This window comes from Varanus komodoensis, unplaced genomic scaffold (genome assembly GCF_004798865.1).
Source record: "Varanus komodoensis strain SLA01 unplaced genomic scaffold, ASM479886v1 scaffold113, whole genome shotgun sequence".
Classification (NCBI taxonomy): domain Eukaryota; kingdom Metazoa; phylum Chordata; class Lepidosauria; order Squamata; family Varanidae; genus Varanus; species Varanus komodoensis.
Genome location: NW_025335325.1, coordinates 107,796 through 133,971, shown reverse-complemented (window position 1 = coordinate 133,971; position 26,176 = coordinate 107,796). Strand labels below are relative to the sequence as shown.

General features: G+C 52.4%; 1 protein-coding gene across 2 annotated transcripts in view; it reads right to left on the bottom strand.

The window, feature by feature from the left end:
- Positions 1-10,340: 10,340 nt before the first annotated feature.
- SPPL2B (signal peptide peptidase like 2B) overlaps positions 10,341-26,176 on the bottom strand; it is a 35,503-nt gene continuing 19,667 nt past the window's right edge. Inside the window, exons 7-15 of one of the 2 annotated variants that reach the window (XM_044421016.1) lie at positions 25,829-25,925; positions 23,347-23,463; positions 21,035-21,116; positions 20,379-20,453; positions 19,623-19,685; positions 18,274-18,373; positions 15,501-15,578; positions 14,599-14,759; positions 10,341-12,820 (exon numbers count right to left, since the gene is read on the bottom strand). In XM_044421016.1, coding sequence (XP_044276951.1) covers positions 12,509-12,820; positions 14,599-14,759; positions 15,501-15,578; positions 18,274-18,373; positions 19,623-19,685; positions 20,379-20,453; positions 21,035-21,116; positions 23,347-23,463; positions 25,829-25,925 — 1,085 coding nt within the window. In that variant the 3' untranslated portion in view covers positions 10,341-12,508. Of the gene's footprint in view, positions 12,821-14,529; positions 14,760-15,500; positions 15,579-18,273; positions 18,374-19,622; positions 19,686-20,378; positions 20,454-21,034; positions 21,117-23,346; positions 23,464-25,828; positions 25,926-26,176 lie in introns of both variants that reach the window. The other variant, XM_044421015.1, reaches the window with a different exon arrangement.

The window sequence follows — 26,176 nt, the reverse complement described above, 5'->3', positions numbered from 1 at the left end:
AAGAAACAACAAGACAAAACACCCAGGGCAGTTAAAAGCTACAGGCATTAAAATCCAAAACCAAACTTGAAGCCGCTGTGTGAATGAGCCATCCCAGGATGTTGTTTTGTACAGGACAGGATAAAAAATATTTTGGATAAATAAATAAGCTCCTTTTCACTTTGTCTTAAAGAAAGAGCTAAGGGGACATGACTCTCCCCAAGGAAGATATTTACATGTTTGGGCATTTTCGGAGTATCGGTATTATTTGCTAAACCCTTGCCTTAACATGCTTGTCTTCAGATTCAAGCCCTCCCTTCTGGACCAGGGGCCGAATTTGACTCTCCCGGAGGCCCAAGATGGCCAGCTGCTTTCAGACCTCTCCTCTCTCCCCACGGCCCACTGCTTCCTCCACAGGACGTGGCACCTGGGGGGGGGCAGAGAGGGTCCCCGGGTTCTGGGTGGCCCCGGGAAGCAGCTCCGCAGCACGCAGGGGTCCAGCACTCTTTCGGGGGCTCTGGAAGCGATGCGTGTTGTTGTTATGATGCTTTCTGTTTTTTGGTTGGCTCTCTGTAAGTCACCCAGAGACTTTTCCAGTAATTGGGACGGCACACAGAAACATTCGATAAAGAAATCAACAAGCAAACAGGAGGTGGGCATGGAAAGCGGTCCCTCTGAGCCTCCCGCCTGGTTCCTTTTCTAAAAGGACAAACCTGTCGCTCCTTGAGCGACGGGAAATTTTTCTGCTGAAAGCAAACCCAGCTGATAGCCTAGAAAGATTGAGGCGAGCAACAGGAAACTCGAAGCTCCCAGCCTCCCGGCTTACAATGGGGCTGAAAAAATATTGCCAGCATTCAGCTTCGGTCTGGACAGTTCTCCAAACGAACGTAACTAAAGAACACTCAAGGAGTTCTCTGAATCTTTATATTTTATTATTAAACTGTCCCTAGACTTAGGTCATGGGACAAGCTACACAAGTTTGAAATGAATAAAATATAAATAAAATAAATATCTTGACCCCAAATAGGATTCATTTGTTTGTTTGTTTATAGTATTTATAGCCCGCCCTATACGCAAAAGTATCTCAAGGCCGCCTTCAAAAATCCAAGCAAACAATCTGATAGATAACCATAATTAAATAGTTAAATGTGCACATAAATCAGTAACATTTCACAAAACAAAGTCAAAATCAAGAAAAGGGACATCAAGTCAAAATCAAGGAAAAACCAAGTCAAAATCAAGACAAATCAAGTCAAAACAAAGTCAAAATCAAGAAAAGGAACATCAAGTCAAAATCAAGGAAAAACCAAGTCAAAATCCAGACAAATCAAGTCAAAACAAAGTCAAAAGCAAGAAAAGGAACAAAACCAAAACCCAAAAAGCGACTGTGAACTTCAAACCTGATTAAAACTCCTAACCTATAAAACAATACCGGCAATATCATATGATATATTATATCATTTGTAATATATTTATTATTTACTTATCTTTCTGCTTCTCGAGATCCTACAGAGAAGTCGATCTGATTGATGGCAAGACCGCAAAATTCAACAGCCACCCTTTTCGTGGGCAGAACCGTGACTCCGGTCCTGAGCGGAGCTCCCGCATCCGCGCCCTGCAGCCCCCCGATGAACCGCAAGGCAGGACCGCGGGGCTGGAAGGGCAGAAGCCCCCCCACAAAGTCGTGGTGCCCCCCCTCCTGGGCTCTTCCCCAAAGGGCCACATGCTCCAGCTTCGACTCTGCCGGGGGGCACCTTGGCACGGCCAGAGGGAAGCCAGGAGGGGAAAGGCTCCCTCCCGGATGGTGGACCCCCAGATCTGCCGGGGAGGAGGACCCCCAAGGACGGACGCGGGCCAGACGGACTCACCGGGTCCGCGGTGCTCAGTCCCGTCCCGGCCGCATCGCCCTGGCGACTTTGTTGGACAGGGAAGAGGAGGAGGAGGAGGAGGAGGAGGATGGTGCGGGGAGGGGGCGAGGGAAGACTGAAAGCCGCAGGGACGCCTCGTCCGGGGAGAGGAGGGTGCCGGGCTGGCCTTGCTGCGAACAAGCCGGGAAATCCCGGCAGAAAAATGTGCTTTTTGTGTTATACAATCAAACCGGCACGAAGCACCAGCTGTCCAAGCCAGGTCACTGCTGTCGCCTTGAGAAGGTGGGATTAGTATGCCGTTACCCTGGAAATAAGACCTGATCGAAAAAGCAGCCCTAACATGCTTTTTCCTGATGCTCAGAATATAAACCCTACCCCAAAAATAAGCCCCAGTTAAGATCGTCAGCCAGATGGGCGCATTGAGAACGGCAGTTGCAACTGCGACAGACGTAGTGAATTCTGGCACCCCAATTGTGAACTCCGTTCCCCAGAGAGGTTCACTTTATTTTTGGCACCGAGCCAAGCCCTTTTTATTTCCCCAATGTTTTAAGACCTGACTGTCTTAAGTGGGTGGTTTTATTATTGCTAAATTTTGGGACACTGTGTTTTAGTATATGTTTTCATTTTCATTTTTATTTTCTCTTTTCTTATATTTTGTATTGATCAGCCACCCTGAGATGTCGGTAATGGGACAGTCTAGCAAAGTTTTAAATAAATAAATCATAAATATGAATAGGTAAGAGAAGCTGTGTTGGCAGAACAGTCTGGAAGGACCAAAGAGAGCACCTTCTGCTTACCCACACAACAGGCAGGTCCTAGGCAGGGTGCAGATGAAGAGCTAAGCTTAGAAATGTAGAAATACAGAAACAGAGCAAGTCAGAAGGGGTCTTCTGGGCCATCTAGTCTGAATCCCAGCTCCAGCTGGCTCCGCTCATGACATGCCCACCACGTGCATGTCCAGCCTATCTTTGAACACCCTCAACCGATGGGGCCTCACCCACCTCCCATGGAAGCCCATTCCTCACCCTCGGGGTCCTGACTGTCAGGAAGTGCTTCCTGGCATCCAAATGGAACCTGGGTTCCCTGAGCTTGGCTCCGTGGGAGCGCGTCCTGCCCTCCTCTGCAGGGGAGAACAGGTCTCTCCCCACCTCCGTGTGACACCCCCTCACACGCCTGCATGTCGCCAGCAGATCCCCTCGGAGTCTCCTCTTCTCCAGGCTGAAGAGACCCAGCTCCCTCAGTCTCGCCTCATACGGCATCCCCTGCAAACCAGCCACCAACCTTGTGGCCCTGCGCTGCACTGACTCCAACCTGGCTATATATTTCCTTTAACGAGGGGCCCAAAACTGAGCACAATACTCCAGTTGCGGGCACACCAGAGTTGTACAGAGTGGTAGTAATACCTCTCTTGATCTAGAAGCCACACTTCTGGCTGTGCAACCAAGGGTGGCGTTCGCCCTCTTGGCCACCGCATCACAAGGCTGGCTCATGTTCAGCCTGCGGTCAACCAGCACCCCGAGGTCCCTTTCACAAGTGCTGCTCTCCAGCCACTTGTCCCCTAACCTGTACTTACGACACACATTCCTATGCCACAAGTGCAAGACCTTGCACTTATCCACACTGAACGCCATCCTGTTGTCTCCTGCCCGCTTCCATAGTCTGTCCAGATCCTTTTGGATCTGGAGTATCTGCTCCTCAGTTGTGGCCACTGCTCCAGTTTTAGTCTTGTCTGCAAATTTGATCAGCAGACTGTTCACTCCGTCTTCCATGTCATTGATGAAAAGATTCAACAGGATCAGCCCCAGGACAGAGCCCTGGGGGACCCCGCTTGTCCCAGTGATTCCCCACTAATGGTTACCCTCAGCTTTCGGTCAGTCAACCATGCTGTAATCCACCGGACAGTGCTTTGATGTATCCCAAGACTCCTCAGTTTCTCCACCAGGATATCATGGGGCACTTTGTCAAAGGCCCTGCTGAAATCCAGGTAAACCACATCCACTGCATCCCCTCCATCCAGCCATCGCAAAACCTTGTCATAGAATTCCACCAGGTTTGCCTGGCAGGACCTGTTTTTGCGGAAGCCGTGTTGTGTGGCTGCCAGCCTCCCTTCGTTATCCAGCATCACTACAACTCTCTGTATTATGAGCCTTTCCATTGTTTTTCCTACAATGGACATAAGGCTAACTGGTCTGTATTTCCCCATGTCCCTTGTATTACCATTGTGAAAATTGGGGCCAATGATGCCCCCCTCCAGTCCTCTGAAGCTTGTTAGAGCATCTCCAAAGGACCTTTTCCCCGTCCTCGGGAGGTGCAACCCGTCCCTGGCCAGAAGTCCATTGGCAAGAAACCGGGTGCCGTGGCCGAGGAACCCGAAGCGTTCCTTCTGGCACCGCACCCTAAGCCAGTCGTTCCCCTCGGCGACCCTCCTGTCCCTTCCTGGCCCAAATCCCCGGACAGGTAAGATTGACGAGAAGGCCACTTGGCCTTTAGCTCCCGGAGTTTCTTCCCCAAGGCCTCCAAGTCCCTGGTGATCCCGAACACACCCTGACTATGTCATTTGCTTCATCTGCATGGGAGCACAAGCCCAGCCTGTTCCTCTCTTCTCTCCTTGAGGCAAGGCTGGCTTTCTTGGCATGCTGGGGGTTCCAGCATCAGCCCCAAGCAGCATCCTCGGGCATGGCTGGGAAAGACCCCCCACCCACCCAAAACAGAAATCCCTGGACAGCCACTAGGTGGTCAGTACTGATAATACCGAGCTAGAATGCTTCAGCGTAGGTAGCGACCCATGTTTCTGTCTAAATCCGTCTGTTGTGCAGATCCATGAGGACTAGAATCTTAATGTGGTTTTAGAAGAACTGTAGCTCCATCCTCTGCAAGCAGAAGATCCCCATGGATTCAGTCCTCAGTGGTGTCACTAGCTAGGGCAAGAAAGAACTGCCTAAAACCTTGGAGAACTGCTGCCGCCGCCATCATCATCATCATCACCCCCCTCTCTATACTGCTCCACTGACAAAGTCCCCAGTAAAAAGTGCTCTGTATCAGCAATACAAAGTTAGACAATCCCAGGACATCACTCAGCTTCCTGGGGTTGCTAAATGACATCCGGAGAAAAGCCAGGGAGGAAAAAAAGGAAACGTGGCAGGAAGATAAGGGACCGTGTGGTCTGGAGCTGTGGGGGAGCAGAGATGGGCAGCCTTCTTTTGATTTGAAGGAACATGTCACCCCCTTCTGCCTTGCTGTATTTCTATGTTTCTTTGAGCGGAGCCAACTGGGACCAGGGTCAGACTGGATGGCCCGGGAGGGCCCTTCTGCCTCACTCAGTTTCTAGGTTTCTATGCAGGGATGGAGCAATGACACTTTTTTTATTAGCAAGGGAACTGTGGCCCTCTGCCTCTCCCTCCAATTTCCCCACCCTCTCTTAAGCAAAGTTAAGCTGCCCAAGGTATCTTCTTATTTGTATTTCAGCGCATCTTAGTCTCAGTTGGACCGTTAAGTCGGTTCACAAAAGGACTTATGACCAGAGCTCACCACCACTCTGAGCTGTTGGTCCCACTGTCCTATTGCTCAGACAGTGAGGAAGCTTTTCCTGATTTCCAGCCTGAATCTGGGTTGCCACGGCATGGACTGCTTATTCCGTGCCCTCCACTTTGGCATCAGCAAGAAGAGAGCTTGACCTTCACTGTGGGACAGCCTTTGAGGTCCTTCTAGAGCAGACTTGGACATTGTACGGCCCATGGGACACATCCGGCCCCATGGCCGACCCTGTCTGGCCCGCATGAGGTCACTGGCAACTTAAAAGTCAATGCAAATATAAATTGTCTTGATATAGATGCAAGCAATGCAACTGCACTGCTTTTATTTCGAAGGCTCTGCTAAATTGAATTGAATGGATTGCTTTTCATGTAATGTTAATGTTTTTGGGAATATTCATTAAATAGTGTTGTTCTGTGCTCCACATTTTCATTGTAGCGTTGTAATGTTTCATTTACTGTTTTTATAGAGAGATATATTGAGCAGAGCTGTAAGTGTATTGGTCCGGCCCTTAACAACTGTCAGAGTTTCTCATGCGGCCCCATAGGAAAATTAATTGCCCACCTCTGTTCTAGAGGGATGTCATGTCCCCTCTCAGTCTTCTCTTCTCAAGGCTGAACATGCCCAGTGCCCTCAGTCCCTCCTCACAGGGCAGTTTCCAGACCCTGGATCGTTTTTGTTGCCCTTTCTAATGTCCCTGCATCTTTCTTCAATCTTGCTGCCCAGAACTGGACACAGGATTCCAGGTGAGGTCTGACTGGTGAGGAATACAGAGGAACTACTCCTTCTCGTGATTTGGAAGTCACACTTCTGTTGCTGCTTCCCAAAATAGCATTTGCCCTTTCGGCGGCTGCATCGCCTTGTTGGCTCATGTTCAGCCAAATGTCCGCAATTCCCCCAAGATCCTTTTCTTTTTCAGTTCTGTTGAGTCACGCACTCCCCATCTTGCATCAATGCCCTTGGCTTCTTTTTCCTAGGTGGAGGACTCTGCACTTGTCCTTATAATTATCTGGGAATATTGCGGTGTTCTTTGTTAATGTTTCCCCCGCCTCACCGCAATTTAACTTGGAAAAATCACGTACACATGAACAGATGAAGATGAAGGCGAGGCAGAAGCAGCATGGTAGCAGCAGGCGGTGCTGGCTTGGCCGGGGAGCCTGCTGACATCAAACCAAGACAGAGCAAGCTCTGTTGTTCAGCTCCCCTTATCACTCCCGATGAGCACAAGAGATCTTTGTAATTATGCAGGCCTCCTTTGATTTGCCTCTGCGATGAGTCGTATTACTAAATGGGGCATTTGAACAGGCTGGGAAAGCAGCGCTCGCGCTCTCTTCCCAGCCTGCAGTGGGCACCGGGCCAGGCTGGCCTTTCTTCTCTGTCCACCTCGCTTCCCACCAGTGGCTGTCCCAGAGGAGCCTCCAAAGCAGGCCCAGAAAGGAGCTTAGGAGCTGCCCTGAGCACCCATCAGTGCCCTCTGCCATAGTCCTGGGGGTCTCTGCTGCCAGCATCACCCCCCCATCAATCTCTGAAGCCCCCATTGTCAGCATCGGTTCCTTGGATGATCAGCAGCTCTCCCGTGTTGCAGGCGGAGGAGGCGACATTTCCCCAGCCAGGAAAGCAAGAAAAAGCCGACCGCTTTATGAGTGAGCAGGAACTTTCCGCTTGAAATGCACATTGTGCTTGTTGGGAAAATAATATTCCAAATTAATATCCCAAGGCAATTCGAGCTTGTCTCGTTGTTTCTATGAATGGGGTCAGTCTAGATGGCCTGTGAGACCCCCTTCTGCCTTGCTCAGTTTCTCTGAGTGGAGCCAGCTGGAGCCAGGGTCAGACTAGATGGCCCGGGTGGCTCCTTCTGCCTCGCTTTCTGTTTCTGAGTGGAGCCAGGGTCAGACTAGATGGCCCTGCAGCTCCTGGGGATTCATCCTTGCCATTTGGTAAGGAGGCCCTGGCACCCTACCAGGAGTGTGGAAGTGTCTCAGCTAACATGCAGGACATCTGGTGTTCAAACTATCCAGAGGATGTGAAGCAAAAGCCGAATCCAAACCAGGACAGGGGGCACTTCTCATGTCACTTCCCATGATACTCTATGTGATCCTTTTGTGGAGCTTGGGACAGCTTTCAGTCCAAGGCCCACATCGCATTCCAGAGCCACCCCCCAGGGGTGACCAAGGCTGGAAGGGGCCAAAATTCATCTTAGCTGAAAGCCCTTCCCGCCAAGAGCAAAATCTCGAGAGGCATTTCAGCCATTTCGACATGAGACAAGCCTGCAAAATCCAGGTGACATGGTGGTTGGCATCCTGGGAAGGGTTGACCTTCTGGAGAACCTCAGGGTGGCAGGTTGGGACCATAGGCCAAGGGTCCGAGATCCTCCTCTGGGGAATTGGCATCCCACAAGCCAAAGCCTCCATCAAATGTCATCAGGGGTGTTGCACAGAGGAAATGCTTCCACAGCGACTTCTAGCTAGGGCGAGCGGAGGTGCTGTCCATGCTTCATCCATCCCTCCTTCTGAGGGAACTGGGCATGTTCAGCCTTGAGAAGACTGAGGGGGGACGTGAGATCCCTCTAGAAGGACCTCAAAGGCTGTCCCAAAGGGGAAGGGCAAGATCACTTCTAGCTGATGCCAGAGCGTTGGACATGGAATGATCAAGTTGCGACAACCCAGATTCAGGCTGGACACCAGGGAAAGCTTCCTCGTGCCCTGTGTCTGAGCACTACAACAGTGGGACCAGCTGCCTGGAGAGGTTGTGTGCTCTCCCACACTGAAGAGACTCAGAAAGAAACTGGACAGCCCTCTGAGTGGGATGATGTAACGTGGTGTCCTGCAACAGCAGGGGGTGGACTTGATGGACCCTTCCAACTCTGATATTCCATGATCCTATGATCTAGAGCATGGGTCCTCAAACTATGGCCCGCAGGCCAGATACGGCCTGCCATGGTCCTTTATCCGGCCCGCCTCAAAGCTTTTGGACTTGGAGAAAACGATCTCCGAACGAGTCCGAAAACTCTGAGCTAGAGCAGGCATTCTCTGAAACTCTCAGTTTTGAATTAGCAGAGAGCCGGCACACGCACCAAATTGTAGCAGCTCCCTTCAACTGCATGTGCTCTCTCTGCTACCTCTGGCTAGCTCCTGCTGCTGTGCCGGTCTTGCCAGTGTGAATTGTGCCCGTGCCAGCTCTTTCTCATTGAACACATGTTGGCTCTGAATACACAGCAGGAACACAGAAGAGAGGAGGGCGGTGGGGAGACAAAGACACTAGAAAAAGACGGGAAGAAACATATAATCAAATTTCCAAGTAACGTTCAAAGCAATAAGGTTAATCTGTGTTTTTTTAACCACAAAAATATGAGCCTTGTCCTCAGACTGAAAGCCAAGCTGTGGTCACCTCACCAAGCCTGGGGACAGAAGGATCGAGGTGGAGCTGGGCCAAGGCTCCTGCGCCTCTGCTGGGGCCTTCTCAGGGCAAGCTGGCGCTGCCGTCAAGCAGCCACCATGCTTCCTCCCCCTGCGGCAGAGAGGTGGGAGGTGCCCTGCTTTGCCAGCCACAGCCCCATCCCTTGCCTCCCCTAGCCTTGGCCCTGGAAAGCAGGCCTTACCTCCATCCTCGTGGCCCTCTCCCAGCTGGGGAAGCTGCCTCGTGCCCACCTCTTCAGCCTTCTACTCCCGCTCCTCCCCCCAGAGCCGGTTGAGCAACTATAAGGGGACCTTCCTCCGGCTTTGAAGCGGGGCGACGGCGAGGAACTGGGAAGGCCTCGACCAAGGCAAGTGCCCCCTCATGGCTCCCCCTTTTGGCGGGCACTGTGGCATCATCTTGGGCTTCTGCTGCAGCCCGAGTGAGCAAAGCAAACATTTTTAATTTTTAAAATTTCAATTCATTTTTTAATGCGCAGTGTGCATAGAAATTCGTATTTTTTTCAAACTATAGTCCAGCCCCCTACAGTCTGAGGCACAGTGAACTGGCCCCGTTTTAAAAGTTTGAGGGCCCCGATCTAGGGGGTTGGACAATGGCCTTCATGGCCCCTTCCGACTCTACCATTCCATGATTCCATGATATAGGGCAGTGATGGCGAACCTTTTAGAGACTGAGTGCCCAAAACCCACCTATTTATCGCAAGGTGCCAGCACTGTAGTGAAACTTGAATACGGAGGTTTTAGTTTAGAAAAAACAACTAAATAGGATGCCGCAGCTTCAAATATGCCAGGGGGACAGCACAACATTAAAAGAATCTCAGCCTCTTAATCAGACCATCCCTTTGCTAAATCTCAGATAATAAATTCCAAATTTCCGTAAGAAAACTCAAAGCTAAAATCTTGTGCTAATAAAAACGAATGTATTAAAACTCCAGTTCAAGCATCTATATCCTTGGCAGTGCACTGACCAGCCATGCAAAAGCTTGGACTAGTGGCGGCTATTGAGTCGCAGCTCGTGACATCGTCGCCTGGTGCTGCTACTCCTTTCCGAGCCGGCGCATGGCCCTGTGTGCGCTGTTCTCCAATGCTCGGCTGCTGGGGTGATGCTGGGGTGACTTGGCTCATGTGCCGACAGAGAGGGCTCTGCGTGCCCACTGTGGCATGCGTGCCATAGGTTCGCCACCACTGATCTAGGGGGTTGGACTAGATGGCCTTCATGGCCCCGTCCAACTCCACTATTCCATGATCACTCCCTCCAACTACTGTGCCCAGCGAAAGGGGTGCAGGCAACGAGCATGGTATCATTGGAGGCTGGGGCAGAAAGGCTGCCCAAGACCCCCAATACATCCCCAACCAGGATACAGTCTGGTGTAGTGGTTAGGGCTTGGCTTTGGAGACCCAGGTTATAGTTTCTCCTCAGCCACAAAGTCCATGGGCAGAACCTTGGCCAGCTGTCAGGTGGACTCTGCCAGACACAGGAATTAAACCATGCTGCGGGACCAGCATCCACAGTTGAAAGACTCAAAAATGGCACAAAGGGAAGTTCAAATACACTTGGCCCTCAGTTCTGAGCCACCTCATGTTGGGTCAAGTTTATTGTCCAACCGGCTTCTGTAAAATTAAAATTTCATATACAGTATTTATAAAATGGCTTAAATTAAGGCATAATTCTGGAGTGTCCAAGAGAAGCATCTGGTATTTGCAGGGCGGAGGGGAGAGGCGGATGCCAGATCTGCTTACGGCCCTACATCTCACCACAGCCGTGCCCAGCGGGGAGCGGACAGGGAAGCCTCCTCTCTCACTCCTCGTGACCTGCGAGGGGTTCCCAGGGAGGGCCAAGATGTGGCAGATGGGCTTGGTAGGACTCTTGGCAGCACAGCATCAACACTTACACACGGGGGACGCAGAATGAGATCTTCCAAAGAACATGGACACGGGGAATGATAATCGAAAAAAACCGAAATACACGCACAGGACTTCCTGGCTCAGGTGCCGAAGGTCATCTAGAGGAGACACCCCTCTCCAAGAAGGGAAGGACCCCATTTCCACAAGGTTCGGACTGGTGGCACCAGGACAATCCAACTCTCTCTGTGGCTCTTTTATGTCAGGCAATAACCAAGCGAGTGCCCGGGCCCCAACTTTCCAAGGGACCTCCCCAACCTCAGGAGGCCGGCTGAGAAGGCAGCAGCCATCCCACCCTGCCTGACTGTGGCTTGAACGCTGCCTGGCCTGGTGGCCACCACCCCATGGTTTCTCCCATAGCCTGGGGGGGGGGCACTCTTTCTTCAAAAAAGGCTCTGCAAAGGACAGCAGAGCTCCTGAAAAGGTGGGAGTTGGAAGCAGGTGTGCACCTCAAGACCAGGTGGGGGGGGGGGGGGAATCAACGAGCCAGCTGTCTTCAGGCTAAGCCTCCACTGTCTTTTCCGGAAAGGCGGCCAGATGTTCAGGGAAGTGTCAGCCACTACGTCTATGCTTCAAAATCATGTCCCATCACACACACTCCAGTTCAGCAAGGTGGGCCATGTCGCAAAGCCTTAAGGAAGGGGCGATTCTCTTCTCCCACCTCTAGCCATGGGAGAGGATGATCTTGCAGGAACGATGGCGCTGGGGCCGATTACTGCTCCACAAAGCCTCTCACCTTCCTTGAGTCATTTCTGGAGAAGGAAGCCCAGCAAGAACCTTGCCACAGGCTTCGAAACACTTCCCTTCTCCCACAGCTTTTGACTCAGGGCCATTGGAGGCTGGATATGGGCCAGCAGCCCTGGGAGAAGTCCCTTCCTCCAGGGAAGCGGCTGGCTGGGGCTGGAGAAGTGCAGAGAGGAGCCAGCAAGCACAGAAACAGCCCCTGCTTCCCATGATTCCCAGCCCAGCCACTCACCGGACTATCTCTATCTCAAGGCATCTCCAGGCCAGCAAGGCCGTGTTGCAAGCCCACCATTGCTTTCCCAGCGCCATCTTGCGACGCACCAGGATGCCTTCTTCAGGGTGGGAACGGGGTTCCAGCCAGAGTCCTGCCCGAAAAGGACCAACTCCACAGAAGCTTGAATGGCTTCTAGTCTGGTGGAGGGGATGAGACTCCCTGGAGCACCCATCTGGCTAAAGGACACAACCAAATCCCATCCCAAAATGCCTCCGGGCACAAACCTGCCCCCAACGTATTAGCATCCTACAATATCACCCCAAAACACACCCTTCCTGCAGACACCCGACGAGAGCAAACTGTTTCCAGAGTCCTGCGCATAGGATCGAAATCCAGCCAGAGAAGGGGCAATAAAACCAAATATGAGTCAGGATCTTCCAGAGAAAAGGTGGGGTGGCTTTCCAGGAGATGCATGGTCCCAAAAGCATGACAGTCCATCCCTGCAATCCAAAGGCATCGCAAAGCAGCCATGCAAGCGCCGAATACTGTTAGATTTCGAAGGAGGATGGAATACCATCCCAGCATCATGGAACGGGGAGGGGAGAGGCGTCTGCCCCTTGTTTTCAGAACCAATCGGCAAACTTTGATATGAAAGCACCATATTTGGGGGGGAGGAGAGAGCTGGTGCCGTCAGTTCGTGTGTTCAGGATTCGGCCAAGCGGTTTCCTCGCGTGGAATGATGGGATCTGTGGGGTGCTGAATTCCGAGGCGGCCAGACCAGTCCTGGTTGTGTCTTGAGTTAGTCTGTGATGAGAGAAAGAAGGGATGGGATTGTCGGAGAGGGAAGCAGGAAGTTCCTAGTCAGACGGGCTCTGTCTCCCAGCCGGGGGGCTCTTGCTTCCTGGGACAGGGTCCGGAGAGGGGTCCGTCTCTTCTATATGGGGAGATGGTGGACTGGCCAGCGGCTTCCTGCACCCTGCGTGGCCCTCCGTCTCCATCTCCAGGAAGTGCTCTGGAGGTGGCTCCTGGCTGGCCCCAGCAGGGCTAGCCAGCCTCTCACTGGAAACTTCTCCACCTGCTTCCTGCGGAGGCATTGGAGATCTCAGCTCTTTTGGGGGCGCAGGGCAGCCCACAGGGGAGATCACCACAGGGGGATGAGGTAGGTCTTTCTGCGGAGAGAAAACATTCCATGTTAACATGACAGGGCAGAGGGGTGGGAGAGGAGAAGGGGGCTGGGACACGGGGTTGGCTTTCTGAAAAGCTCCGCGGAGCAAATCTGGACCTAAAGACCAGGACAAGCTGTAAATGTGAGCTGTGCTTAGTCCGGGTGCAATCCTAATCCAGAAAATTCTGGGAAATGAAGCAGGCTCAGAGGGGATCTACCGAGAGCAATTCCCAGGATTTTGAGGGAGTTCCTCAGGTCTCCTCATGTGTCTTCTCTCAATGGGAGCTCCTCCTGCCCCACCTGGGAGATGTGGGGCAGGCAGCTGCCAGGCTCATGAGGCTCCAGGCCCCCACCTTCCCTGCCAGGCACCCCAGAGAAGCATAATGCAGAGACTTAGCTCCCCAACAGATGGCATGCCCTGTGCTGCTGCAGAAGCCCGTCCTGCCTCTGCCTCTGCCAAGAACTTCAAGAGTTGGGACAGGGGCTAAGAAACAGGCAGGCCATGGCAATCCAGGGAAGGGGGGAATGCAAAGCAGACTTCAGCATTTCTAGCATGAGTCAGCCATGACACAGAGGCCAAGAGGGCGAATGCCACCCTTGGCTGCACAGCCAGAAGCGTGGCTTCTAGATTGAGAGAGGTATTACTACCATTCTATACAACTCTGGTGCACCCGCAACTGGAGTATTGCACTCAGTTCTGGGCCCCTCATTACAGGAAGGATGTAGCCAGGTTGGAGTCAGTGCAGCGTAGGGCCACAAGGATGGGATGGTTGGGAAAGCCATATGAGGCAAGACAGAGGGAACTGAGTATTTTCAGCTTGGGGAAGAGGAGACTCCAAGTGGATCTCTTGGCAACATACAGGTCCACAAAGGTGGGGAGAGACCAGTTCTCCCCTGCAGAGGAGGGCAGGACACGCTCCAACAGAGCCAAGCTCAGGGAACGAAGGTTCCAATGTGGATGCCAGGAAATGCTTCCTGATGGTTAGGACCCCAAGGGCATGGGATGGGCTTCCATGGGAGGTGGTTGAGGCCCCGTTAGTGAGGGCGTTCAAGGACAGGCTGGACGTGCACATGGTGGGCATGTCGTGAGCGAAGCCGGCTGGAGCCGGGGGTCAGACCAGATGGCCCGGGAGACCCCTTCTGCCTCGCGCTGTTTCTGTGCTTCTCTGAGCGAAGGTGGCTGGAGACGGGGTCAGACTAGATGGCCTGGGATTCCCCTTCTGCCTCGCTCGGTTTCTGTTTCTCTGAGCACAGCCGGCTGGAACTGGGGTCAGACTAAATGACCCGGGAGACTCCTTCTGCCTTGGTTTCTACCCCACTGCCTGCTACCAATATTCCCAGTAACTGGTTCTGAGACACGCCCCGCCTTGGGTCCAGGTGATGATATACAGCCATCACAACTCTGACTTTCCATGGAGTGGCCCGTCGTCTCCCATCAGAGACCCCAGCTATATCTTTGGGTTTAACAGATGTCCATCCGTCCGACCTTCCTTTTTTGGGGCAAGCCATTTCATCGTCCAAACTTCATCTGAGCGGAGCAGCCCCCTCTACAATCCACATGCCTCAAATAAAACCACTTATAGGGAGAAAGAGAGCCCTTTGCCCAAAGACTAGAAAAAGGGGACGAAACAGAAGAGAAATCCAGCATGCAAAGAGAGCTCCTTGCTTTTTTTTTTTTTTTTTTGGAAAACACCAACAAGACTTTTACTCAACTTTAATCCTAGTTAGGGGCCTTTCTAATATTAGCATTTTCTTGGAGACTCATATCAAACTGGTATTCACCGCAAAGCCGCTGCCCGTCCAGAACATGGCCACTTCTCTCCGCCAAAGGGCCACCATGAAGCTCGTGAGCAGTGTGCAGGGCACGAGGTAGAGGAGGGCTGGCTGGCCTTTCTGCATCAAAGCCAGCGCAATGAACGTCACCAGGAGCCCGATGCCATAGGCTGCAGTGGGTGGAAGGAGAAAGACAGAGCAGAAGTTGAAGCCAGACAGAGGTGCATCTGCCGGAGACGGATCAGGCCAGCACCAGGCCCATGCCAGGCCTCTTCTCGCAATACCCCAAGGGAGTTCCTGGGATCTTGTTTGCACATCCAACCAATTATTCGCCAAAAGTGGAGACTAGGAAGCCAGGACAGAAAGGAACGGCTGAGCCTCCAGTCACTGCCCTTGAGCAAGAAGGGTTGGACCCAATGGTCTTCATAGCCGCTTCCAACTCTACCATTCCATGATTCTGTGATCTAGGGCAGGGGTTGGCAACCTGCGGCTCCGGAGCCGCACGTGGCTCTTGAACCCCTCTGCTGGGGCTCCGTCGCTCAAAATACGTGTCACAGCCCCTGATCTGTGACCTGTGCCGGCACAGCACAGCCCCCGATCTGTCTCATAAATGCAACACACTATAGTTTTTTTTATACATAGCATAAAGGTAAAAAATGCTATATGCAATGCTATTTTCATTTTAGAGGTCAAAAGAGTTTTGCGGCTCCTGGTGTATTCTTTTCTGTGGGAAACGGGTCCAAATGGCTCTTTGAGTGTTAAAGGTTGCCGACCCCTGATCTAGGGGGTTGGACTCCATGGCTTTCATGGCCCCTTCCAACTTTACCATTCCATGATCCTGTGTTTCTGTGTTGCTTTCAGATAAAGCAGCTCCTGTCAAAAGGGGGATGAGTACAAGATGCTGGACTTACCTACAGTGCAAGCAACAAAATACACGCGTGAGGACTGGACTTGAATGTCAAACCTGTGGCAATAGGCAACCAGGAGACCTGAAAAGGAGAATGAAGGGGAGAAAACAGAAGAGGAGCCATAATCTGTGTCCTAAACCCAGACAAATCAAACACGCCGGCCTGCCTTAGCATGTTCCCTTCCCCGAGAACCAAAGATTCGGCATAGGGCAGCTTCTGCTTCCCAAAAAGAACAACAGACCAAGTAGATCATGCCCTGGTGGGCCCATCTGACCCTGCTCAACTCTCCAATAGGTTTACAAACAGGGTTTGAAGGGCATTTTCCCCACCCCCAGCCCTGGTTGCTGCCTTCCAGCTAAAGAACAAGCGGGCTGGTGCAAAGAGGTGTCCTGCAATGGCTGGAGGTTGGACTCGATGGCCTTCATGGCCCCTTCCAACTCCACTATGATTCTGTGAAGGACTCTGAACCTGGAAGGTCAATTTCCCCTTCATAGTTAATTGCATCCGAAAGAACAATTTATTTCATTTCAAGTGGTTCTGTCCCTCTCCTCAGGATGGCTTACATGCTATCAGAAAACAAGACAGACTGTGCTCCCAGGCTTGCAATCTAAGGAAGTCACAACACCCAAGGAAGAGGAGATGGCAAGAACAAACAGGGTCTCAACTGGGCTGCCCGAATGGATGCACTTTGCATGGATGAAAGACCCAGAGTGCTCTTTTTCCAGCTCTGTTACCCCACCTAGACAGTGGGAACATGAAGCTAGTTGCCCCTGCTCAGGTAACATCCACAATAGATTATTGCAGTGTGCTCTCCGTGGGCTGCCCTTGAAGACAGTCTGGCCGTTGCAACGGGGACAGAACCAGGCTGGTTGGATGGGAACTGGTCTTGCCAGAGTGCCCCAATAACACCAGTGCTGAAAGAACTTCACACTGGCTCCCAGCTGGGGCCCAATTCAAGGTGCCTGTATTGACATATAAAGTCCTAAACAGCTTGGGGCCCGGCTATCCAAAGAACTGACTACCCCCATACATACCTCCCACCCCTTCTATGAGAACCTCAGGGGTACCTCAGGGGTGGCAACTAGGTGTGGGGCCTTTTCTGCTGCTGCCCCCCTCTCTGGAACTCTCCCCCTAGGGAAATTTGCCTGGTGCCATTCCTATTCTCCTTTTGACGCCATGCCAAGATATATCTTTTTAGGATTTTTTTGAACATATAGCCATATGTTGTGTCCCTTTTTATAGATGTTTAATTCATTATGTTCTAATTGGCTTTTAATGTCTTTTTATTCTGTTGGCATGTTGGACATTGCAAGATGCCTAGGAAGGCCTTGGCAATTATCGGTGGCCTATAAATAGACGTAAATAAATAAGTAAGTAAGATTTCTGGAATGATGAGGGTCACAGCGATGGTGGGTCAAGCCCTCCAGGAGAGCTGCCTGCAACCCCTAAAAAGATCCATTAGATGTACCCCAAGGGCAGCTTCTTGGACCCCAGAACGGTCCCCAAGCAGGAGGCTTCCAAGGAAGTCCTCACTGGAGGAGGTCAACAGCCCTTCTGCTGCTCTCTGCAATTGTCGGGCCAGGAGTGGAGAACTTCCTGGGCAACATCCCTGTGTCAAACAGCACCGAATGTAATCACAGCGGCACATCATAAAGTCCACCAGCAATGAAGCCCGAGAAAAGGCATGCCAAACTTCTCCAGAGAAAAGCATCAGAGGACTGCCAGGCTAAACCTGGAAAAGCATCAGAGGACTGCCAGGCCATGGCTGTCTGGATGCTCCCAGAGGAATGGATTCAACCCACCCATTTCAAAGGCAGCTTCCAACATGACCACATTCCTGTGTGGAAAGGGCAGGTGCGTCCCATGGGAACATCCTGAGAGCACCCAGGCCAGACTGGGTGGTGGTCCATTGAGTCCATCTGTGGGTCATCAAGTCCCTCAACCAGTTCAAGGCGTCGCCGTCAGCTCCCTACAAGAAACTCATGCGGGCAAAGCTGGATTTTGAAGGCCCATGAGTAGGAATGTTGAAGTTCTGTGTAAAGCGCCCCCAGGAGACTTTTTGGGGCAGAATACCTGAGGACCAGCACGAAAAGAAGTCCCAAAATGGTACCAGCTCCAATGCAAAGAGTAACTTCATATATAGTTGGTGTTGGTAATGACCTATAAAGCCCTAAACGGCTTGGGTCCTGGTTACCTGAAGGAGCGCTTACATCCATATTTGCCCAGTCGCCCCGAGATCGGCGGGAGAGGCCCTGCTCCGGGAGCCCTCCGTGAGAGAAATTAGGAGGGTGGCTACTCGGAGAAGGGCTTTCTCAGCGGTGGCGCCTAAGTTATGGAATGCGCTCCCCAGAGAGGTCCGCCTGGCGCCGTCGTTATTTGTTTTTCGGCGCCAGGCTAAGACCTTTTTATTTAAGCAACATTTTAAATGCTAAATACAATTGAATTTTATCTGGCCAGGGCGGCTTATTTTATAATGTGTGTTTTAATTAAGATTATTTTATATGGATATTTTAACTTATTGTTTTATCTATGTTGCAAGCCGCCCCGAGGCTTCGGCGAATGGGGCGGCATAAAAATGTTTTAATAAATAAAATAAATAAATAAAATAGAGCAACACTTTCCCTGCCCTGCTTCCTCTGCTAAAAGCAAGTGGACTCTTCGGACAGGGAGGGGTCTGCCTTCCGCTGCGCTGTAGCTACCTCTGTGCCGTTCGCTGGAACTGCAGCCAGGCCCAGGGTCCCGCCAGCAGGGCCGCTTGATGCCTGAAAAAGCCTACCTGGAACCAAGATGTCCCCAAATCCCAGGAGGGAGAAGGGCCTATCACAAAGAGCCAGTGGGGAGAAGTTGAGCCGTGGGACCTTCAGCACCATGGGAAGCTGTGGAGAAAGAAGTGGCAAGCTCATCCTGGGGAATGGGCCCTCCAGCTCCCCTGCCCTCCTCTGCAGGGGAGAACAGATCTGTACCCACCTCCGTGTGACACCCTCTCACGTCCCTAGATGTTGCCAACAGATCTCCTCTGAGTCTCCTCTTCTCCAGGCTGAAAATACCCAGTTCCCTCAGTCTCACCTCATACGGCTTCCCCTGCAATCCAGTCGCCATCCTTGTGGCCCTACGCTGCACTGACTCCAACCTGCCTAGAACCTTCCTGTAATGAGGGGCCCGGAACTGAACACAAGACTCGACTTGTGGGTGCACCAGAGTCATGTATGCGGCACTAATCCCTCTCTTGATCTAGAAGCCACGCTTCTGGAGACGCATCCAAGGGTGGTGTCTGCCTCCTTTACCGCTGTGTTACAGTGCTGGCTCATGTTTAGCCTGCCGTGAACCAGTACCCAGAGATACCCTTCACAAGCGCTGCTCTTCAGCCACTTATCCCCTAACCTGTACTTACGGCACCCATTCCTATGCCCCGAGTGCGAGACTTTGCACTTATCCACGTTGAACGCCATCCTGTTGTCTCCTGCCCATTTCCAGTCTGTCCAGATCCTTCTGGATCTGGAGTACCTGCTCCTCAGCTGTGGCCACAGCCCCGTTTTAGTATCATCTGCGAATATGATCAGCAGACGGGTCACCCCTTCTTCCATGTTGTTGATGAAAAGACTGAACAGGATCGGCCCCAGGACAGAGCCCTGGAGGACCCCACTGGTCACCGTCCGCCATCCCAATGATTCCCCACTAATGGCCACCCTCCGCTTTCAGTTCATCAACTAGCCCTAACCCCTCGGGCAGTGCATCGGTCCATCCCAAAACTCCTCAAAAACACTACAGAAAGCCTGATGCAGAGTTTCCCCTCAGCTTACACATCTCCCCAGGCCTCAAACCGTATAGGTTGCAAAGTCAAGTGTTGGTTTGGGAAAAGTGAACTTCCGCCATATGGACATCCTCAATTTAACTTACATCAAGCAGAAGAACTATAGCAATCAATGTGTTTAAGGGCCAAATCACCCAGACATGAACCCCCAAACCCAGCAGTGCAGCCCCCTTAGCATACACGTCAGTTTCCCAGTGCCCCAGTTCACAGCCTTGGAGATACAGTGCTGATGCTAACACAACTGCACGAAGTATTATCAATGAATAGCAGAGCCCCTGAGGAGGTCTGTGGAAGCACCCGAGGGTTGGTCCCACCTTTTCCTGTGTGGCCGAGTCCGCTGGCCCAGCTGCCACCTCCACCATGATGCTCTCCCCAGTCTGAAAGAAAGAGAGGTTCCACCTATTTGCTTTTCGCCAATTTCCAAGCTTCCCTGACGATGGGGCCTGGAGTGGACAGCAGCATTCCCAAGAAGAGCCTTCCAGCTCTGAAGATCCAAATCATCCACCCTGCAAGGTATTCAGCTCCCCATTTCCCTGGGAATGAAAAGAACAAGATCTGCTCCCCTCTGTCTTTGTACTTGCGAAGGATGCGATTCTGGGTGGGCGCAGCTGCGTGCAGCGGGACCCAAGACAGGGAAACGCAGGCAGCTCACACTGACACACGAGGAACTCCAACCCCCCTCAACCCTTTGTACAAACAAGCCGTTCCAGGGTGGGGCACCAGAAAGGCGCTCCTCTGGAAGGCGCCAGAGGCTGGGTGTGTGTGTTTCCACATGGCCGTTGTGTTGCTGCACGACACAGCCAAGGGCAAGGGCCTGAGGATGCCACCCACCCCTCTGAAGCCTTTGATGCAGGGCCTGCCTTCTTCCAAGCTCGAGGGACCCGTTCAGACCTCTCCCTTCCTCAGAGCTTCCAATCCAGGTTCTCCACTGACCCAGGCGAGGCTGGAGCACTCTACCGCCATGTTCTCCACATCTCCAGTTCCCTGCTCGGAAGAAAGCACTCCAGCCTCGCTCGCCACCCAGTGCCACTTCCGGCGGCATTGGGGTGACGGTTTGAGGGACAACTCACCTTGGTCAGATAGGGCGTGATGAAGACAAAGAAGACGTCATATATGAAGAGGACCATGAGAAGCAGAGTGCAGCCCTGGGGAAGGAAGGAGACAAAAGTGCTCGGGCTGTATCCTTCTAAAGGGAGCCCAAGATCGGCCCTCGCCCTGCGTCCATGAGGCCCAGCTCAGGGAGGAAGGGGCTCCTTCCTTGCTCCTTGAGAGCCAGCTGCTTGTGTTCAGAGGGCCCGTCTTCAGCACCAGCTCTGCTTGGCTGCTCTCCCACCCCCAGGGCAGACCCCGTCCACGCCTTTGCCCCCTTCCTCCTCCTCAGATCCCCTAACAGGCACAGCCCCATCCCTCCATCTGCCACCCTCCCAGCCTCTCCACCCAGAGCTCTGCTGCTTGCTCTTCCTTCAGGAACCAAACTCAGGTGGAGAATCCACTCTGACAAGGTCAGCTAGGACCAGTCACCAAATCGCCTGGCACCATGCAGCCCACCGTGCGAGGCTGACGGATCAATCACACACAAAGAGAACGGATTTGAAGCTGGGAAAAACTATCCTGGAGCATCCACCGAGCCTTCCAGGGAGCACCTGGAGGCTTCTTGGCCAAGGCCAGGAACCCCGGGCTTTCCTAGGAGAAACTTCCACCACCCTGGTGCCTCACTCGGCCTTACTTTGAACGTGGGCAGGCGGATGGTTTTCAGCATGTAGAGGCAGAAGGCAATCCCCAGGGTATCTTGGAGGATCCAGGCCCACCTAAAGGGAGAAGGGCCACAGCTGAGCAGAGTCGCGTGGTGCCTGAGCTCTGGGGATGGAGAGCACCTGCTCTTCCAAACATGTCTTGCTCTCTGGGCAAAGACAGAGCCCCCCTCCCCCACCAGGTTCAGTTTCTGCAGGACAAGTTTAGCCCAATTTCTAAAGGTTCCTCCCCACCACTGCACTGTGGCCTCAGACCATGTCCTCTCCCTGCTCCCGCACGGGGACCTGGTGGCTTCCTCAAAAGGGCCCTTCTGGGCTTCAGCTGCCCTTCCACCTGCTCACCATGGCACTGAATTGTACTCAGTGTGATTTCTGTCGGGCATCTCTTGGGGGGAAGATGCTGCTGCAGCCCCCTTCTCAGCTCAAGGACGAAGAATCACAGAATGGTAGAGTTGGAAGGGGCCATCGAGTCAAACCCCCTGGACGACAGGATCATGGAATAGTGGAGTGGGAAGGGGCCATGAAGGCCATCGGGTCCAAGCCCTGCTGTTGCAGGACACCACATTATACCATTCCACTCAGAGGGCTGTCCAGTTTCTCCTTGAATGTCCCCAGTGTGGGAGTGCCCCCCACCTCTCCAGGCAGCTGGTCCCACTGCCATATTGCTCTGACCGTGAGGAAGCTTTTCCTGATGCCCAGCCTGAAATTGGGCTGTCACAACTTGACCGTATTATTCCATGTCCTACATTCAGGCACCAGCAAGAGGAGATTTTGACTTTTGTCTTTGTGGGAGCCTTTGAGGTCCTTCTAGAGCAGGGGTCAGCAACTTTTAACACTCGAAAGAGCCATTTGGACCTGTTCCCCCCCCCCACACACACACACACAAAACCACACCAGGAGCTGCAAAACCCTTTTGACATCTAAAATGAAGATAACACTGCATATATCCTTTTTTACCTTATGCTATTTATATCTTCATTATGTTTTAGCTGCAGCTCTTGTTCATTCACTAAAAACTGTCATTTTTAATCTTACATTATAAACTAGTAGGACTCCTTTCATATGTTTTGAATAGGAGAACAGCTTCCTGCAGAGTCAAAGTCAGTGCTAAAGGGCTGCATGCATTAAACAGCAAACCCCGTAAGTTCGTCAGCAGTAAAAGCAAATGAATCTACCCACATATCATTAAACATTTGGTTTCCTTCAGAAACTTTTCTTTTCTTCGATTTATCCATGGTTGGCCGGGGGGGGGGGGGGGGGGGGGGGTGGAGCTCGGTAAATCAGCGCAGGTCCGCAGCTGTGCCGATGGATCGGGCAGCTGTGCCGAGATCTAGGTGTGTTTAGTGACTGCTTAGCAGATAAACAGTCCAGCGCTGTGAATTCTGACAGGTCCCAAGTGCAGCTTTTAACATTCAGAGGAAGGAGATGACATTGGGACAAAGAGAATCCTTTCAGCATGAGAGCCTGCAGGAAGCTTGTTTAGCAGAGGAATGTGGCGATTTACGTAACTAGCTAGAGCTGTGTTCCTGAGTGGAGTTTCTTTGGAGATCATCAGCGGCTGTGCCGGTACGCGATTTGAACAACAGAGCCCCAGCAGAGGGGTTCAAGAGCCACGTGCGGCTCCGGAGCCGTGGGTTGCCGACCCCTTCAAGAGTGATATCGTGTCCCCACTTCTTAAGAGTAAAAAACCTCCCACCACTAGGCGGCGGGCTCAGTCCACATCCAATAGGGCAGCTGTCCTCCCTGAAGGGATCTGACTGTCCGCAGTTGGGAACAAGAGCCTCAGCCAGAGGAACATTCCTTCCTCAACCTCCTCCAGTGGATCCATGGTCCACAGCTCCACGGAGCTGGTCCATGTCTGCCCTCCACACAGAGCCCAGCCAGGATATTTAGCACAGCATCCACCCTCTGATCAGCTCCCCTTCAGCACCAGACCCCAGATTAGCAGCAGAGGCAAAGGGAGACAGAAAGACTGCTGGAAGGCCATCAGAGAACTCTTAAGATTGCTCCAGCGCCAGGCAACCCCCTTTTTATTCTCGCAGTATTTTAACTGTTTAACGTTATCTCAGCAGTGGGTTTCTATTTAAACATTGAACATTTTAACTTGACGGCCCCTTCCAACTCTACTATTCCATGTTCCTGTGATCCAGGGAGTTGGACTCCAGGGCCTTCATGGCCCCTTCCAACTCTCCTATTCTGTGACTCTAAGAACCCTCCCCAAGGATCGTGCACAGTCCCCACCGAAAAAGCAGCCATGGAGAGACCCCCCCCCCCAACATTGACGTACTGGTCCTCATTCCGGAATACGCCCCAAAGCAGACTGATGGAGATGCAGAAGGCAGCCAGCAGCAGCATCCGAACTTGGGGCCGCTTATGGAAATAGGGCAAGTTGTTCCCGGGGATCCTGCAAATGAAACAGGCAACATGAAAAGGCATCCTGAAACAGAAGGGGCATCACCGCAGCTGCCAGGGAAGCACCTCCTTTACACATGGGAAGGGTCCTGCCAGCCCTTGCAAGCTCCCAGGTACCTCTCCCCCAGAAAGCTTCAGCATGAAGGGTTCCCTGATCCCAGAGTGCCAGGGAGGCTCTCCGGAACATCCTTCTGGACCCCAAAAAGGAGCGTCAGAGGCTGAGTAATGCAGCCATCCTGATCAACCACAGACACCATCTGCCGGGAGAGAATTCTGGCGTATCTGCCCCCCTTCTTCCTTACATATTTCAGCTTTTTGCATGCCGTCCCAATTACTGAATTGGCTTATGGAGTCAAAGCAAAAAACCAGAACCCATCACGACGATGACACACAGAAAAAGAAAATTCTTTGGGTTTCAAAGGCATGCCACACCCGCTTTGATCAGGTGAGGGGAGCGTACTTTGAATTTTGAAAATGCTTCCTTGCGAAAACTGAAGGGGGCAATGCCCATTCCACAGGTGGTTCCCCAGACCCCTTTGTGGGGTCTACAAGGGGATGGGACACAAGGCCTTCACATTTTATCAGAAGGCAACGAAAGGACTTTTGGGCTGCTCTGCCACCCAATTTTAGGGCCTAATTCAGCAGCAAGGGAATGTTGATGGCTGCAGCCCAAGGTGCATTCTGGTTGGAGGCACTGCTCCACAGTAGTTAGAAATATAGAAACAGAATGAGGCAGATATCAGGTCATCTAGTCTGACCCCGGTTCCACTCATAACATGCCTATCATGTGCATGTCATGCCTGTCCTTGAAAATCCTCACCGATGGGGCCTCAACCACCTCCCATGGAAGCCCATTCCACACCCTCAGCGTCCTAACAGCCAGGAAGGACTTCCTGGCATCCAAACTGAGCCTTGGTTCCTTGAGCTTGGCTCCCTTGGAGCGGGCCTCTGCAAGGGAGAACAGTTCTCTCCCCACCTCTGTGGTACACGCCTCTCACGTCCCTATATGTCACCAACAGATCCACTTGGAGTCTCCTCTTCTCCAGGATGAAAAGACCCAGTTCCTTCAGCCTCGCCTCATGTGACTTCCCCTTTGCTGCACTGACTCTAATCCAGCTATATCCTTCCTGTAATTAGGGGCCCAGAACTGAACACAAGACTCCACTTGTGGTGCACCAGAGTTGTGTGGAGTGGCACTAATCCTTCTCTTGATCTAGAAGACATGCTTCTGGCCATGCAACCAAGGATGCCGTTTGCCTCCTTTGCTGCAGCGGCAGATCGCTGGCTCATGTTCAACCTGCAGTCAACCAGTACGCAGAGATGCCTTTCAGAAGCGCTGCTTCTTTGCACTTCTCCATATGGAACACCCTCCTGTTGTCTCCTGCCCACTTCCACGGTCTGTCCAGACCCTCCTGGATCCAGAACACCTGCTTCTCTGCTGTGGCCACCACCCCATTTTGGTATCGTCTGCACATCTGATCAGCAGACGGGTCACCCCTTCTTCCGTGTCACTGATGAAAAGACTGAACAGGATCGGCCCCAGGAAAGAGCCCTGGGGGACCCCACTCATCACTGGCCGCCATCCTGATGATTCCCCACTAATGGTCACCCTCTGCTTTCGGTCCGTCAGCCATGCCCTAATCCTTAGTTGCCGATCTGTGCAGTAGAGCATGGGTTCTCAAACCAAGGCCCGCAGGCCGAATCCGGTCCGCCCTGCCCATTTAACCAGCCCGCCCCACAGGTTTTGCACTCTCCGGGCGCGAGTGTGTGCAGCTTGCTCGCGAGGTTTGAACTTGCTTGGAAAGAACGATCTCCTTGTGAGCAAGCTGGTGCCTTACCCCCACGCTGGCCCGCACCCCACTGCAGGCACCACCTTGGTGGTCCGCACCCACCACTGGCACTTGTCAACCGGCCCCCTGTTGAAAAAGTTTGAGGACCCATGCCCTAGAGGGGCAGTAATATGCCTTATATCCTGCATAATCTAAGAATTTACAGCGATTTTGGGAGTGGGTGATAAAGGACAAAAAATAGAAAGTTATACATGAATGGGGGCGGAAAGCACTAATTTCCCATCACTGTTGCTAAAGAGATGCAGAACTGGGTTTGAAGAGGGTTTTTCATGGTGTTTGAAGAGGTTTCTTCGTGGCATCTCATCCAAGCCCGAACCGTTCTCTTCTTCCTCACACATCAGCGAAGGAGACGGCAATGACCTCCACATGGCCCAAGTGATGGGAATCAGAATTCATGCCCTCTTCATCAGAACGCATCCTTCCTGCCCCGCACCTTTTGGCTCTGCAGCTTTCCCAAAAGAGGCACATGGGACAGAGGGAAGGCCCAGTCACAACACGCCTTCAAACCTGCATTTTCCCAATGGAAACCTTCGGACAAACGGGGAGAGGCAGCTGTACAAGCCAATGGAGGCTGCCAGGCAGAAGATTCCGATGATGGCATACACTGGAAGGAGAGAAGACCGTAAGTCAGGCCATGGGAGTTTGGGCAGGAGGAATGAAGTCTGCCCAACACACGTGCATCTCCGACGGCCAAGCCACTGCAAAAGTGCATGTGACACTCAGTGGCCTCCACTGTGAGCTTCTCTGATGCTGAAATTTGGGCCCCAGGAAAAACAAAGAAACAGAGTGAGGCAGAGGGGTCCTCCTGAGCCATCTAGTCTGACCCCAGCTCCAGCCGGCTCCGCTCAGTGAGAC